The following is a 15,649-nucleotide window of genomic DNA, read 5'->3' as shown; positions in this document are numbered from 1 at the left end:
CCATTCACTTCCTCCACTTGTTGGTTGATGAAATATTGGAAGCAGAGTCTCAAACTCCTTAATGAGAAAAAAAGTACTGGTGATATTCAAACATCCCCTTGCCATTCCAAATTACAGTAGTTCTGGGTTTGAGGGACGCTGCCAATTAATTTTTACTGAACTGGTACAACACATCATATAGGTGGTGCACACTACAGATGATGAAAGGAAATTATACACAAGGTAATGGATAGGCTGCCAGGCAAGTGGCCTAGATGCCATTAGGCTGTTGTTGGTGCTTTTTATTTGGGAAAGAGGAGACAATCCATCACACCTCTGCCATGCTTTGTTGATGGGGTAAAGGTTTTGAGGATTAACAAGGTGAATCAATTCCCCCAGGATAACAAGCCCTTGTCATATTATTATTCAGCTTGTCCTACTACGTTTCTCGTTAACCTACAGGAGAGCATCAAAAACACTTTCAGAATGAGGAATTGGCAAATGAAGGTTCAACATAAATGTGAAGTAGGGAAATATTGGCTTGAAGGATAGCAAGGTCACTTATTTCATTTAAAGCACAAGCTATGAGGAACAAGCAGACTATACCCATCACTAAATTTTGCATTAAAGATTAACAAAAAGGCAGACACTAAAGGTTATCACTACTGGTATATAATTTAAAATCAAAATTATATTATACTGCACATCAGTTTTACTATACTCAGTTTACCGTACATCTTTTAGGTCACTGATATAATGGATTTAGAGGCACCGACTCTTTTAGCCCATTCCTGACTTAGGTGTTAGGCCACAGATGATAGCTGAAGAACTGGAACATCTCATGGCTGTGGGGGAATTGCTGCATCTTCTGTCTTTCCTCTGACTCCACCTTCAGGTGCCTGTTTGATCCCCCAAAACAAAAGTTAAGTGTCTTATCCAGAATGCCTTGCATTTCCTGTGAATTAGGTCCTTGATTCTCATCAAACCAGTCCTGGTTCTTTCTGTTAGTGAAGCCAAGAATTTCTTCACAGTTGTCAATTATGGTGCACAGGGCAGTCCATAAGCTCTAGTCACTTAGTGGGTCCAGAGATCTGGGAGTTGATGGATTGTTGAGGAGCTGTGCAAGAAGAGCCAGTTCTGGAGGAAACTTGAGAGCATTGAAAATGAACTTCTTGTGGCAATACTCCTATTGACACTAATATTTTGGGGCAAAGTTTTGGAGAAAGAGTGCAGATTAGATGACAAACATGAGAACTTCTGCAGATACTGGAATTCCAGAGCAACACACACAAAATGCTGGAGGAACTCAGCAGCTCAGCATCTACAGAAATGAATAAACAGTCAGTGTTTCAAGCCAAGACCTTTCTTCAGGACTGAAAAGGAAGGGGAAAGATGGTGGAGGAGCAACACCTTATATTCCATCTGGGTAACCTTCAACCTGATGGCATGAATAACGATTTCTCCTTCTGGTAAAAAAAAATCCCTTTCCCCTCCCCTCTTCTTCTATCCCCACTCTGGCCTACCTCTCTCACCTGCCTAGCACCTACCCCTGGGTCCCTTCCTCCTTTGATCCACCATCCTCTCCTACCAGATCCTTTCTTTTCCAGCTCTATCTTTCCAACCTGGCTTCACACATCACCTTCTAGCTGGCCTCCTTCCTCTCCTCCAACCTTTTTATACTAGTGACTTTCTCCTTTTCAGTTCTGAAGAAGGATCCCTGCCCAAAACATCGACAGCTTATTTATTTCCATAGATGCTGCCTGACTTGCTCAATTCCTCCAGCATTTTGTATGTGTTGCTTCAGATTAGATGATGGTCAGTCAAAAGTCATTGGTATCTATGGTGTGCAGATCCAATTATCTTTGCTGATTCACACACTTAGGCAATGATTTAATTCCACAGGTTCTAGTTGTACCAGATATTCTGCTTGTCCCTCTGATGAAACATGAAGTTAATTATGACAAAGCTGCGCTCCAAGCACCCTACCGGAATTAGTCTTCCCTATTCCTTGCTTAACATACCTTGCCAATGGGGTACATCTTTTTCCATGCTGCCACTGAAGTCACTCAGGAGGATTGATCTGTTTCCCTTTGGGATGCAGATCAGCTGTTTTTCTTTTTGAAAGTGGAAACATTAATCCCCAATTCATTTGAAGTTTCAAGGGTTGATCCTTTGATGGGATTGAGCCCAAAGGTCCTGAGACTCTCAATAATTCTGCAAAGTGAGTTGCTGAAATGGCGGCCGGGTTCATTCTTGATGGCAAAGCCCATCTCATGAATGTGGTGCTTATTTTACAGGTTTGTCCCTCAACTCAGACCTTATCCTTTCCGAATCAAAATCTTGCTTTATGAAGTCCTCATGAAAGCTGGTTAAAAAAGTACACAGACAACTTTTACACCACAAAAAGAAGTTCAGGATCTGTAAGGTTATGATCTTCATGCACAATCTCAAAAGTTTCAATTCTGAACACTTCTCCACCATATAGCTCATAAATTCAGAAGCTTTAACATCAGCTTTACTGTACTGCATGAGCTAATCCTAGTTTCAGTGGAATAGGGACATTAAACAATAATCAGCATGATTCGTGCTTCTAACTCTCAGAACGAGAAGAAATTTAAAATGTATTTTTAACCATTTTTCATGATCTAAACCTGTCTTTCTGTCCAGTTAGATACAGTGCAAGAAAGACTTGCATTTTCATAAAACCTTATATGACCTTCCAAAGCACTTAACAATTGGTAAAATACTTCTGTAGTCATTGCCGTTAGCTCTAAAATTATCTCAGAGCAGTGCTTAAAGGAAAAGGAAATTCTTCAACCCAACATCCTATTTCAGTCAACAATTAAAAAAGCACATTGGCCTCAATCTTTTTTTGTGGGATCTTAGTATGAACATTATTTGTGGTGCTTGCATTTATTCCTAAATTGTCTTCACTTCAGAATAATTAAACAACTGCAGCATTCCTTCCTTTTTTGAACAAGCTGTTTGAAACGTTCTACTTTCAATCCACCCTATATATTTAAAGCAGGTGTCTACTATTCTTTGCTATCTTTCTGGTGCCAGCACATCTGCTGGGCATTTTGTACTTTCACTTCATATTTGTACTCTATTGTATATTTGGAGTAGTGTCAGTTTGAGTAACACTCAAATTCCCTGCTCTGATTTAGACCAAAATATTAGATCAGTGATAAGCAATGGGCTCCCTACAAGAAAATGATATTAAACAGGAATCTGGCACCATTCAATGTATAGCTTACATTTGCAACAAGATCAATCTCCAGTACAGTAAAGCCCAAGCCAAGTTTAATCCTCAAACGTTCACAAGTCTTTGATCTATGTTTAAGTAGAATGTTTTAACAGAAAAAGGCACACTTACATTTGGATGTACGTGTTCCATGATCACTGGATAGAAACAGCAGGGACTAAAGCTTTAATAACATCAGTAAATAAATCACAGATCTGTGCACCACCAAAAAGGCAATAGTTCCATGCCAACTCCCAATGACAATTGCTCCCCTCCAAATATTCCAGCTGTTGGAAAGTGGATATCCACAAAGCTGAATATGCTCTGTGGTTATCCAGTCTGTTCGTACATTGTCCAGAGTAAATCGTAGCATAACTTGGCTTTTCTCTTTCCTGATCGCCACCCATGCCATTTTAATGATCATCCCGTGAAGAAGTGGTATTGCCAGTTGATTTTTTTTTGCAAGTTCAGTGAAGATCATTTTTTTGCAAACCCAACTGGAGCTACAATCAAGATCAACAAACTGGGCACAGATTACAGTTATAACTACATACTGTACTATGCTGCATACATATCTGGAGAGAGTGCAGAGGAGATTTACTAAAATGCAATGAGAAATGGGGGACTTCAGATTTGCTGAGGTACTAGAAAAATTGGGAGTATTCTTCTTCATACAAAGGTGATTGAGGGATGATTTAATTATGTTTAAAATTAAAAATAGTTCAATTGAATAAATAACAAGAAACAGTTTCCAATGGTCAGAGGGTCAAACCACTGGGGACAGATTTAAATAATTAGGAAGATGTCCAAAATGTGTTACTTTAAAGGATGTAGATTCATTAGTAATTTTCAAACAGAAAATCCAACCTCCGGACTATCACTGTTACAGCTGTTTTCAGTGCCCCAGACATGTTAGGCAAACCACTGGCAGGTATCAAGGTGCAGAAGGGTCCCCTGGGGGCAGGTGGATAGATGTGGTAGAAATGGGGTACTGACAAAGGTGGGTGCATTATGATGAAACTTCTAGATCTATAGTCAGTAACAGCCTATTCTCATTTCCCCCCAATGTACATTCCTATGGAAGACAGATACAACTGCAAGCTGAAACCACAACCAAATAATTCAATTATGGCATGAATCTCAAATTCATGTTCTAATTGATCAGTTTATCTCCTTGACTAATGTTCTCTCCCCACTGCTCCCAATAACGACAATTTGAGTTGGGAATGACCAGCTCTAGCAATAAAATGCTTACATCTACTCATTCACAGCAAGCACAGACTCATTGTTCATAAGAGTTTCTAGAAATTAATACAGAGCAGGAATTTCACTTCTCCTTAATCATGATGGTTTACTGTGACCACATGTAGCTCCAACTGCTAAGGCTGAGATTAAAGAAGCGTAGATTGGGAAATGAGAGTCTACCAAGACGGACTCCACATAAACTTTATACAGGCTGTCCTTGGGGAACAAATGAGTTCCCTTTTCTCGATGTCTGTAAAGTGTATCTGTCCCCAAGTTGAAAGATTCACAAAAATCACTTAATATGGTAACCATACCACCACACACTGCAATGAATGGCATCAAAGTCATATAAAACTGATAAGAAAGAACAATTACTATAAGCGCAAAGTAAATTAGTTCTACTTTTTATGGAATGAATGGATACAAGTATGTCAAACTTTTGAATTTAATACCAAAGGAGCTCTTTCATATGTTGGTGTGTCCATAAATTGGGCATTTATAACTCGGGATTTATAATTCCCTGAAGCAAATGCTTTTTTTTTAAAAAGGGGTTGATTTTTGATGTTCAAATGAGAGATACTTTATGAAAAGGCTTTTCATTTTATACATCCATTGTCGGCATCAAATGCTCCAGGGTTTTAGTACATCATAAATTCAGTGAAGATTAAAATTCTCCATGCACTGCCCCAAACGTGTTGGTATGATGTTTTACACTATGGACCGCTTTGTATCCTGTTCAGTAAAAGTGTCAGCTCAGGTTGTTAGGAGCAGTTTTGTAAATTCCTCCTTGAGAGGGGCAGCAAGAATTTTACAGTCTGCAGGCTGAGGGACCTGCTGTTAGGTTAGCTGCGTGATGTGTAAGGGTTGACCCGAACTGCATCAAAATTATGTTGCAACACAGCAGATAACCACCAATGATACAATTGGGTCAACAGTACTGCCCAGAATCCATGATCTGACAAGTCTCTGCTTCCCCACTGCTTACATTTGATTATCTAAGGGATTGCTGTGATAAATAAATAGTCTAAGAGCTCAGAGAAGGCCTTGAACACATACTGAAAATAACAAAGGAGTTCACAGTTTGCAATCAAGGCATCTTATAACTAAGACAGTAAAACTAACTCAGCCATGAAAGGACAGGACAGGTTGCAAGTCAGACTTGTAATCCTAAACTGGCTAGCAACAGAGCACAATTCTGACAAGTTCAGTCTCTGACAACCCAGTTGCCAGAATTCTTTATGCTTCAGAATTCTTCAGCTTCAGAGATGTTTATGTGGACTTGTAAGACAGTGTGACATGTTTTAACCATGCTGAATTGTGACCAGCTCAATCTCCCGCACAAATATAATTTCCAGATTACGTTAAGTCTATCCTTCTTTTAAATTGTTCCAGCATCACTTAATGTGATTTGTTTGCACCAGCAAGCTTCACCTCGCAGAGACTGTGGGAAGTCCAGTCTTTGCTCTCCACACACATGTGGTTTAATTTATACAGTCCTGCAGGTGAGCTATGTCTGTGAGGGTCACCTCGCTGGGGGTCGACAGGCTCTTCGCTCTCAGGGTCTCCAGTTCATCCTTGACTGCTTGCCACTTTTTCACCATCCTCCTCATCTCCTCCTGCTTCACCTTCAGCCGCTTCCGCAACTTCTCATTCTTTTCCAGGGCAGCGAACAGTCTCCTCTTCATCATGCTGAGATTGGTGGCAGCATAAGTATGATCGGCACTTCCTTTAGTGGAACCATCTTCAGCAGCAGGCGCCAGAGGCAGTTTCTCCTCTTCTCCACTCAGAACCAGCTCAGGCACCTGAAAATAGAAAGCCTTAGTGACTCGACAGTGATGCAGTCAACAGGGCAAGCACAGGTCAAAGGGAGACTTGTGTAACTAAACTCGTCTGCAAACACAAATGACCAAGACAAACACATCCATGATCACCTACTCACCTGCAGACAGATGAAATGTACATGTGCAAATACTTCATATAACATGAGATACACCCTCCACCAAACAGGACTCTCTGTCTCTCTAGGATTCAGATTTTATGAACATACCTAACTCTCTGTTTTCCTTCGAAGCTTAACACTCACCAACTTTATAATTATGCCTACTGTTTCAACATACCATCTCTATCACTTTGAGTAAGTACATTTAAAAGAGAGTCATAGAGCAACAAGATCTTCTGCCCATCTAGTCATTGCTGAAATGTTACTATGCCTCGTCCCTTCAACCCAACTTGGGCCATAGCCATCCCATTCATGTACTTATTCAAACTACTTTCAAATGTTGAAATCAAACCCACATCCGCCACTCCCTCAGCAGCTCATTCCACACTCACATCACCCTCTGAGTGAAGAAGCTCCCTCCTCAGGTTCCCTTAAATATTTCACCTTTCACCCTTAACCTATGACTTCCATTTCTAGATTCGCCCAATCTCAGTGGAAAAAGCCTGCATTAACCCTTTCCATACCCCTCATAATTTTGTACATGTCTATCAAATCTTCCCTTATTTCCCTATGCTAGGGAGATTAGCAATTGCTTACAACCAACAGGGTGTGTTGATTAACCATTTAGTATTTGTATTAGCACCAACTTCGAAGTTTTCCAGACTGCTGGCTTAATAGGCCTATTGAATTCAGCTAGAACTGTTGCTCTTGAGCAACACACACCCTGCTGTAAGAACTCAACAGATCGAGGAACATCAGTGAGAGAGAGGAAAGAAATTGTTGGTGTTTTGGGGCCCAAACCTTGTTGTTCTTGCTCACTAGTCTGCACTTGGTTCAAAAGAACTTGAGTACAACAACAAATATAAACCAGCAAAAGCATATTTTCAGACGCAAGGGTGTAGCGTTTCACCCAAAAAGAAAATGGCACTGCCAACAGAACAGTATCCCTGCAGTACTGCATTAGCAAGTCAGCCTGAACAGCAATGTCCTTCGATTCAAATGGGAGTGATATGCACTATGGGTAAATTCTAATGTTCCCCAGTGAAGCAAACATTCTAATTCCCACACCCCCACCCAAATTCTGAAATACTCCAGACTTCATGAGTTCCAACTTGTCCAAATACCCACCATTTCAGGCTTCTCTTCAGCTACGTCAGTCTTTGTTACTTCACTGATAACTTTCAGCTTTTTCCTTGCATGATGTCTCTGCTGGGAAACAAGCAAGGTCAAACAATGGATCATCACTTTAGAATGGGGGCAGGAAGGATAAAGGTTCTCAACTGATTCATAATTGTAAATAAAATTTTGGAACAAGCCAGAGATACGAGGGGCAAGTTGCAAGTCAGATCTTAAATAGTATCTTGAAGGAGGAATGGGTTAAGGGAGAAATTCCGTAGGTTAGGTGATGCACAACAAGGCATGGCTGCAAATTTTGAAGCAGTTAAAATTCAGGATGCCCAAGTGGAGAGGATAGGACGAGCACTGTACCTTCATGTTATCTGGGTAGTGGAAGACCGTGGGCACGGCATTATGCTTCAGATTTTTTCGGTTCCCCCAAGTGTTGAAACATTCTGGTTTGAAGTGGTCTGAGCAAATAACTGTGTGCTGGTTGGGTTTGAATTCAGCTCTTCCGACATTGTTCATCCACTCTATCAGTAGATCTGGCTTGCTGAATGGAAACCTGAATAATTGGGGAAGAGCACCTACAAATGAAACAGTTTGCCCTTTCAGCGGTACATCACCCTCCCCCTTACACCATCTACATCCATCTCATTCTTTACAGGACACAGAAATAACACCCTCTACCTTCCAAAATTTAGACCATTGTTATCCCCTCTCTCCCCACCATAAAGCCCTGCCTAATCCTGTTACCACCTTCCTCCCCATTCCAGGACACTAGCTAATACAACTGCCTTATTTTATTTTGGGCAGTGAGGTGGAGATACGTCTCTACAAAGGAGGTGTAAGGTGCCCTTTCCCTCGGCTAGCCTGCAGGTCACCCTTGAGCAGGGTGTGGTACATGCTCATTCCCTGAATCAGGGCCGCGAGAAGCCATGGGAATAGATGGTGAGTGGTCCTACGAGCAGCTGGTGCATATCTCAAGTCCTGGTTATGCAACCACTGATGCCAGGCAGACAGTCTCTGCAGAGGATTAGTAGTGGCTGGGGTCACCCCTCTTGTAAAGACACTGTCCAGAAGAAGGCAATGGCAAACCACTTCTGTAGAAAAATTTGTCAAGAATAACCGCAGTTGTGGAGATCAGGATCGCCTTTGTCATATGACTCAGCACGTAATAATGATTACTTTATTAAATTAAATGCATTTCTCTTATTGAGACACAATGCAGAGTAGGCCCTTTTAGCAACCCTGGATTTAAACCTAGCCTAATCACAGGACATTTCACTATGACCAATTAACCTACCAACATGTCCGTCTTTGGGCTGTGGGAGGAAACCAGAGCACCCAGAGGAAATCCACGGGTCATGGGGAAAATGCTGCCTTACAGGCAACTACCCGAATTGTTTATGCCAACTCTCCTTACCCCTAAGAAGGATGCTACTTTCTACAGGTTACCTGTGACAGTGAATCTACTTGTCTCTGGTGTCCTATTATAATTGTACAGCAATTTTAACATTTTAACATTTTTAAATTATCAGTCGTCATTGACATAAAGAATATTAATTTTATGAATCCCTGACAGATTTACTTATGTGTCGGGTGAACTACTGGTACCCAAAATGCTGTGACAATCGTACAGTATTTCTGCATATTCGTTCATTAAAAGTGATTTCTCTTTACACATCCACACCGATTATAAAATACGTTGGATCTCTGACAGATTTACCTGTAGCAGATAAGCTCTATGATGAGCTGCAGGTAGTTATAACAGCACATTGCAACATTATTTCTATTATCTAACACTGTAGGCAGATTAAAATGCTGCGACTTTGATAAGCCTCCGCTTGTTTTACCTGTGGAAGGTGAGCTCCTTGTTCTTGCTGCTGTACCTGTTGGTACAGTTGAAGGCTGCGCACGACTTGGGCATATCCCTGCCGCGGCCCCGCTCTTGCCCCCCACAATAATGGCGGCCTGCCGGCAACACCCGCCTCGCCGCACCCCTCACCACAAAATGGCGTCACCGCTCGGCCACTCTCCGCCCATCAACCCGCAGGAAAACTGACAAGAACGATAAATGTCAAGTCGAGCCTCTCCGAACTTAATTTACTGTGGAGGAGACAACTGCATATCGAAAAGGTCCGAATCCCTTTGCCTCAAAATCAGCTCGGGTTTTTTTTCGGTGGGGGTGGAATCCGCTCAATGACGCATTTTTACGTTATGCGTGATGACGTTGAGGACGGCCTTCAGGTAGAAGTGATTTGGATTTTGGCGCAAATTCTGTTGTGAAGTTTTGATTTATGCGGCTTAAAAGTCTCTGAATTATCAGACGTGCCCAGGGGCTACAGTAATGTGGAAGTAAACCGAAGGGCCTCAAGTGTGTGTTGCGTCTATCAGTGACAGCACGGTTCATGTGCCCAGTTTCCCTCAGGCAATTACCACGGCTGGGTTCTGTTTGCTGCCTTTCCTCCTCAATGTGGTATCCTCAGAGGCAGATTTACTGAACCTAATGGCTTCTGAACTCTTCCTTTTTGAAATGTGTACTTCATTGCCACTGCCACGCTTCAACTTATTCTAATGAAGGAAAGTGAGAGCTCAAAGTATAACATCTTACAGCTGTGCTGTACAATAGTGAACGTTGAATTTAATAATTTTAGATGTAATCACGCCTGTTTTCTACAGTTTTTTTAATTTCTCACCTGGCTGTAAATATTTTGAAATTCCACAAATTTCGATTCATTTTAACTGACAGTGCTGACTGCTTTCAGGTACTTCGATTTGCCCTCGCCTCCACAGGCTTCTTTTTGCTCTTTTTTATGAACACCTGATTAAGGAGCAACAAGTACCCCATTAAGACCCTCAAAACTGGTCTGTCATTTAATAAGATCACAGTTCAGCTAACTAATTTCAACCACCAACCCGCATAATCTTTCACTCCTGTTCATCAAACATCTATCCACTTTTGCCTTATTAAGACTTTTATTTCATTATACTTTGAGGAAGAGTGCAAACTCTGGTAAAAAAATTGACTCAAAACTCTAAGTGGTTGATTTATTTTTAAAAAGTAATCCTTCATTCCAGATTCTCCAAAGGGAAAGTAAAACCTTTCCAAATCTGTTCTATCAAGAGTGCTCAGTAGCTTGCACATTTCAGTCAAGTCTCTTCCCACTCTTCTAAACTCCATTAGATACAATTGTACCCTCTCCAAATTTTCCTCACAAGACAACCTGCCTGTGTCAGTTAATAGTCTAATCCCTGAACTGCTTTCAATGCATTTTAAAAGTTTCTTCTTTAAATGTCTCCCCAAATTTAACACACCCTTCCTTCCTTCCTTCAACTAGTTTAAAAGCTTTCCTTTGCCATTTCATTTCTTTACATTTTGGGCCTGAATTTTTATTTATTTGATTTAGTGATGCAGCATAGAATAAGCCCTTCCCGTCCAATGAGCTGTGACACCACCAACCCACCTATTTAACACTAGCCTAATCACAGGACAATAGGCCGTCCAATTGGTACATTTTTGGGCAGTGGAAGGAAACTGGAGCACCTGGAGGAAACTCACAGGGAGAGCATACAAACTCCTGACAGACGGCACTGGAATTGAACTCCAAACTCCGATGAGACGAACTGTAGTACCATGGCTCCTAAAAAGTGTATTTAAAAATACACCTTTCACGCTTTATCACATTAGTCCCGATGAAATCAAACCAAAAAATGCTGAAACGTTCAAGTATATAGGATTGGACAGGTATATGGACAGGAAAAGGAGTGCAGGGTTATGGGCTGAGTGCAGGTCGGTGGGTCTAAGTGAGAGTAAGCGTTCGGCACGGACTAGAACGGCCTGCTTCTGTGCTGTAATTGTTATATGGTTATAAGTGAAAGAAATAAAAGATTGGGCAGCATCTTTGTGAAGAGAAATAAAGGCAACTTTTCAAGTGCAGACTCTTCATCAAAACTGGGAAAGTGAGAAAATGAGTCAGTTTTCTGTTGCAGAGAGGGTGAGGAAACTATGGGTACGATAAGGGGAATACAGTGGATTCCAGTTAGTTGGGCCATAGGTTAATCGGGGGAGCTGCTTATTTGGGACAACTCTTAAAGAAGAAAAGCTAATCAAGAAAATAGCCGGATTCTCTTCTTTTATTTGGGACACTATTCTGCTTAATTGGATCAGGAGACTGTTGCTGAACAGTTTCCAACTAACATCAGTTGTGTGCACTCATTTGGCTGTGCTTAAATCGACCAGTTTTTAAATATCTTCAGCTCTGTGACTGTTCAAAAGGAAGCTGTTCTGCTTACTGCAGTTTCAAGCACATTGCCAGGAGTGAAAACGGAACTATTTCACTACTTCAACAAGTTAGGAACTACAAAGAATTTGAAGTTATCGACTATCATCTTGGATGTTACAATGAAGATGAAGATTTGGAGGATGCAATTGTCGAAAGCATTGTATGAAGACAGTCTATTAGCTACACTAGCTGCCTTTGCTGATTTTGTTCAGTTACAGTCAAACAAAAACACGGCAGCGTACACTGAACTGAGGAACTAATACACAATTTTATAGTACTGTAGTATTAAGAGTATTCTAATTTGTTCATAATTTGTTACTCCAACAGAAGTTTGTCCTTTTTTGTACCTTTTTAATTATTTCCTTGACTTCGGCTAATTGGAGCAGCCACTCAATTGGGCCAAAATGTATTAGTCCTGGTGTGTCCCAATTAACTGAATCCACTGTACATCTGATTGAATGATTGCCAAGCTGATTCCAATAGTTATAGAATTGGCTGATTAAGAGAACAGAGGACAGAGAGAGAAGAAACAAACAAAAGAATATGTAAAATCATGAAATGCAGGCCATCATTGGTGAGTAATAGGAAACCAGGAATGCTGAAAATGCACAGCAATGTCCATGGAAAGAGAAATAGCCAAGTTAATATAAAATGGATCATCTTACAACAGGACTGGCCAGTTCTGACAAACAGAAGTGTTGTGTTACCTGAAATGGCTAAGTTTGATCTTAATATTCATAAGTTGTATGTTGCTAGAATGAAGAGTGCTTATGTAGATCTGGTTGAACACAGTGCAGGAGGTCAGAGATGTTTAGGATGGTATGTGAGTGGGCTAAGGAAAAGCTAGAAGCTCAGGCCTGACAGTTTAATTTCTTTTATCCCGCTCACACTCCATCCTAGACATCTCTGACCAGATGGAATGGAAGTGCTTTGTAAATTGGCCATCTGTTATGTTTATGGCTTGTCCAATATCATGAGCACATTAGATTGTGTAAAAAGAAATACAAATGTATTACTGCTTCACCTGGGAGGTCTGTTAGGTTCCTGGATGGTGGGAACAGTTAAAGTAAAAGTACAGATGTTGTACCTCCTATGGTTGCGTGGAAAAGTGAGGTGTACCAGGGAGTCACAAAAGGAACAATCCCTTCAGAAAGCCAAAAAGGAGATGAGTCTGCCAGTGGATTTGGTTTTGAAGGTGGTGGAACTTATGAAAGGTGCTCATTGAGGAAATGGCGTAGAGAGGGAAAATAAATCAGCCACGATCAAATGATGGAGGAGACCTGAGGGGCTGAGTGGCCCAATTCTGCTATGTCTTATGGTTTTATGGAGAAAAGACACTGGTGGGATCCTAACCATGCCTGGAGAAAGTTGTAGGAAATAGGTGAAATGTAACTGGTAAATGAGGAAAAATAAGGCAAAGGCATCTGTGTGGAAAATGTCATCATCAAAGCAGTTACTGCAGAGATGGAAGGTTTGAGAAAAATAGAATGGAGTTCTTATAGAAAGCAGTGTGGGAGGAAATATAGTTAACAGTACCTGTGTTAGATATTAGCTTAGCTACCCCACTAAGATGGAGACGGAGAATATGTAAATCAAGTAATTGTGAGAACAAGGTAGAAATCAGCAGCAAGTGTAATGACATTTCCAAGTTCTGGATGAATGCAGGAAGCTGCCTCAGTACTGAAACACAAAATGAATTGAGAGATGGAACCTGTGCCAGATGAGACAAACTGATCCAACCTATTCCACAAAGGTTTGGGCAAAGCTTCAGATTACACAAGTTCCTATAGCTCCATTTTTAATCTGGAAAAAAGTGAATGGGGATGAAGATGTCATTCAATGTGCCACTGATTTCATCTGGGTAAATAAATATGCCATAAACAGAAGCTATTTGGCTTGTGTTCAAGGAAGAAGTGAAAGGTCCTCAGACCACCACATCTGGGGTGGATGTGCAGAGGAACTGTATGTGCGTGATGAAGATGAGCCTGTTAGGAAAAAGGAAATTGTCAAAGTAATTGAGGGCATCCGAGATGTCATAGACAGAGAAAAAGCAAGATCAAATTAGGAAGAAATAAGTTTAATAGAGCAACAGCATACAGAAAACAATGTGTCTGCCTGAACAGTCCTGCCTATGGAGAAGGTAAAAGTAGCTGAGCCAGAATGGGGAATACAAAGCTGATGGTGTTAAAGGAAGATCTCTCAGTAGTGATTTTTTTGATATGCAAGGAATATTGTTGGCCAATTGGTTAACCAAATGGTTCCATATAGGATAGTTAGATTTCATAGCTTATAATAATTCATAAGTTTTGCACAGACAGCTGCCGCAAAATAACACATTTCACAGCATATTTCAGTAATGATAAACTTGATTGTGATTCTGACCTCTTATTTGTCTTTGTAATTTGCCATGGGAACACGTAACAAGATATATCCTTAATTTAATCTCTCACTCAAAAAGACAATTTCCTACAGATCATACCTCCTCTACCTGCCATGATCATGTTGCAAAATTTGCTTCTTTACCTTTTTTAATCAAGTCAAATAAAGCCAAACTAACAACTTCTAATATTATTTTCATCCATTGCTATATTACCAAGTCCTGTCACTGTCTATATATCAACAGTGTTGAGGTTGAGAGTTGTAAGTTCCTAGGAGTGAACATCACCAATAGCCTGTCCCTGTTGAACTACGTCAATGCTACAACCAAGAAAGTTCACCAGTCTAAACTTTCTCAGGAGGCCAAATAAATTTAGCATGTTTTCACTGACTCTTAACTATTTCTATTGATGTACCAGAGAAAGTATCCAATCTGGATTTATAATGGCTTGGTATAACTGCTCTGCACGTGGCCAAAAGAAACTGCAGAGAGTTTTGATCAGCTCGGCACATCACGACAACCAACCTCACCTCTGTGGACTCAGTATACATGTCTCACTGCCTCTGTAAAGCAGCCAAGACCCCACCCACCCTGGATATTAACTCTTCTCCCTTCTTCCACTGGGCAGAAGATACAAGTCTGAAAGCAAGTACAAACAGGCTTGAGGACAGCTTCTATTCTACTGTTATAAATCTATAAAATGGTTCCTTAATATGATCAGATGGACTCTTGACCTCACAATCTATCCTTACCTTATTTGTTACCAGCATTCCATTAAGGTTTTATTTTGTTCTACCTCAGCATAATGTGCAATTATTTGATCTGTATGAACAGTATGCAAGACAAGCTTTTCACAGTACCTTGGTACACATGACAATAATAATCCAACTCCAGTCTGCATTGTGTTACTTCTCATTGGATGTATGCAAACTTTCACTTTCAGGGGTGCAACCTTATTTGTTCTGCATCTCACCTCCTTATTTTGCTGTACCCCCTACCTTTGTGTCAAGTCAAAATAACACCTTGACACCTTGAACCACCAGATGCATCCACTAATTGCTGCATCTACTAGATATTTAATTTTTCTTTTTCTGTAGAACTCTATGGTAATTCTATAAATGACACTGTACTTGCTGGGTGACAAATAACACTGTGGTAAGACTTTCCACCACAAGCAATTATTCTACACTATTTGCATATACACATCTACCAACATGAATAAAGGCAGGTATTTTCAACCAATACTTTTTCCCTCACCAATGCTCACGTGTTAATCTGAATATATGTCGAGTGAAAATGTAAGGATACTTATTAAGGGGAACCATTGAGATTAGGTGCAAAGTGTATCATTCTACATCTAATAGTTCCCTACCTGATCTAGGGTCTTGAGAAATATAGTGAGAATTTTACTCAGGATCAGTCCCTTGTGCATTTGTTCCTTTGGTTTGATTTCCTTTAATATG

At 40.6% G+C, this 15,649-nt stretch overlaps 1 protein-coding gene across 3 annotated transcripts; it reads right to left on the bottom strand.

Moving 5' to 3' along the window:
* Nucleotides 1-660: 660 nt before the first annotated feature.
* thap3 (THAP domain containing, apoptosis associated protein 3) lies at nt 661-15,643 on the bottom strand. 3 transcript variants are annotated; one of them, XM_059952150.1, is made up of 4 exons: nt 15,559-15,643; nt 7,896-8,088; nt 7,536-7,616; nt 661-6,270 (listed from the first exon to the last, which is right to left on the bottom strand). In XM_059952150.1, exons 2-4 carry the CDS (start codon nt 8,049-8,051, stop codon nt 5,950-5,952), a joined length of 558 nt encoding a protein of 185 aa, XP_059808133.1. In that variant the 5' UTR covers nt 8,052-8,088; nt 15,559-15,643; the 3' UTR covers nt 661-5,949. The 3 variants fall into 3 exon arrangements, with proteins under 3 accessions (XP_059808133.1, XP_059808131.1, XP_059808132.1); XM_059952148.1 differs by lacking the exon at nt 15,559-15,643 and adding an exon at nt 9,380-12,299; XM_059952149.1 differs by lacking the exon at nt 15,559-15,643 and adding an exon at nt 9,380-12,293 and having other exon boundaries at nt 7,536-7,613.
* Nucleotides 15,644-15,649: the final 6 nt, after the last annotated feature.

Source organism: Hypanus sabinus, chromosome 27 (genome assembly GCF_030144855.1).
Source record: "Hypanus sabinus isolate sHypSab1 chromosome 27, sHypSab1.hap1, whole genome shotgun sequence".
NCBI lineage: Eukaryota > Metazoa > Chordata > Chondrichthyes > Myliobatiformes > Dasyatidae > Hypanus > Hypanus sabinus.
Note: the sequence above shows the minus strand (reverse complement) of the source record. Positions and strands in the feature narration are given on the sequence as shown.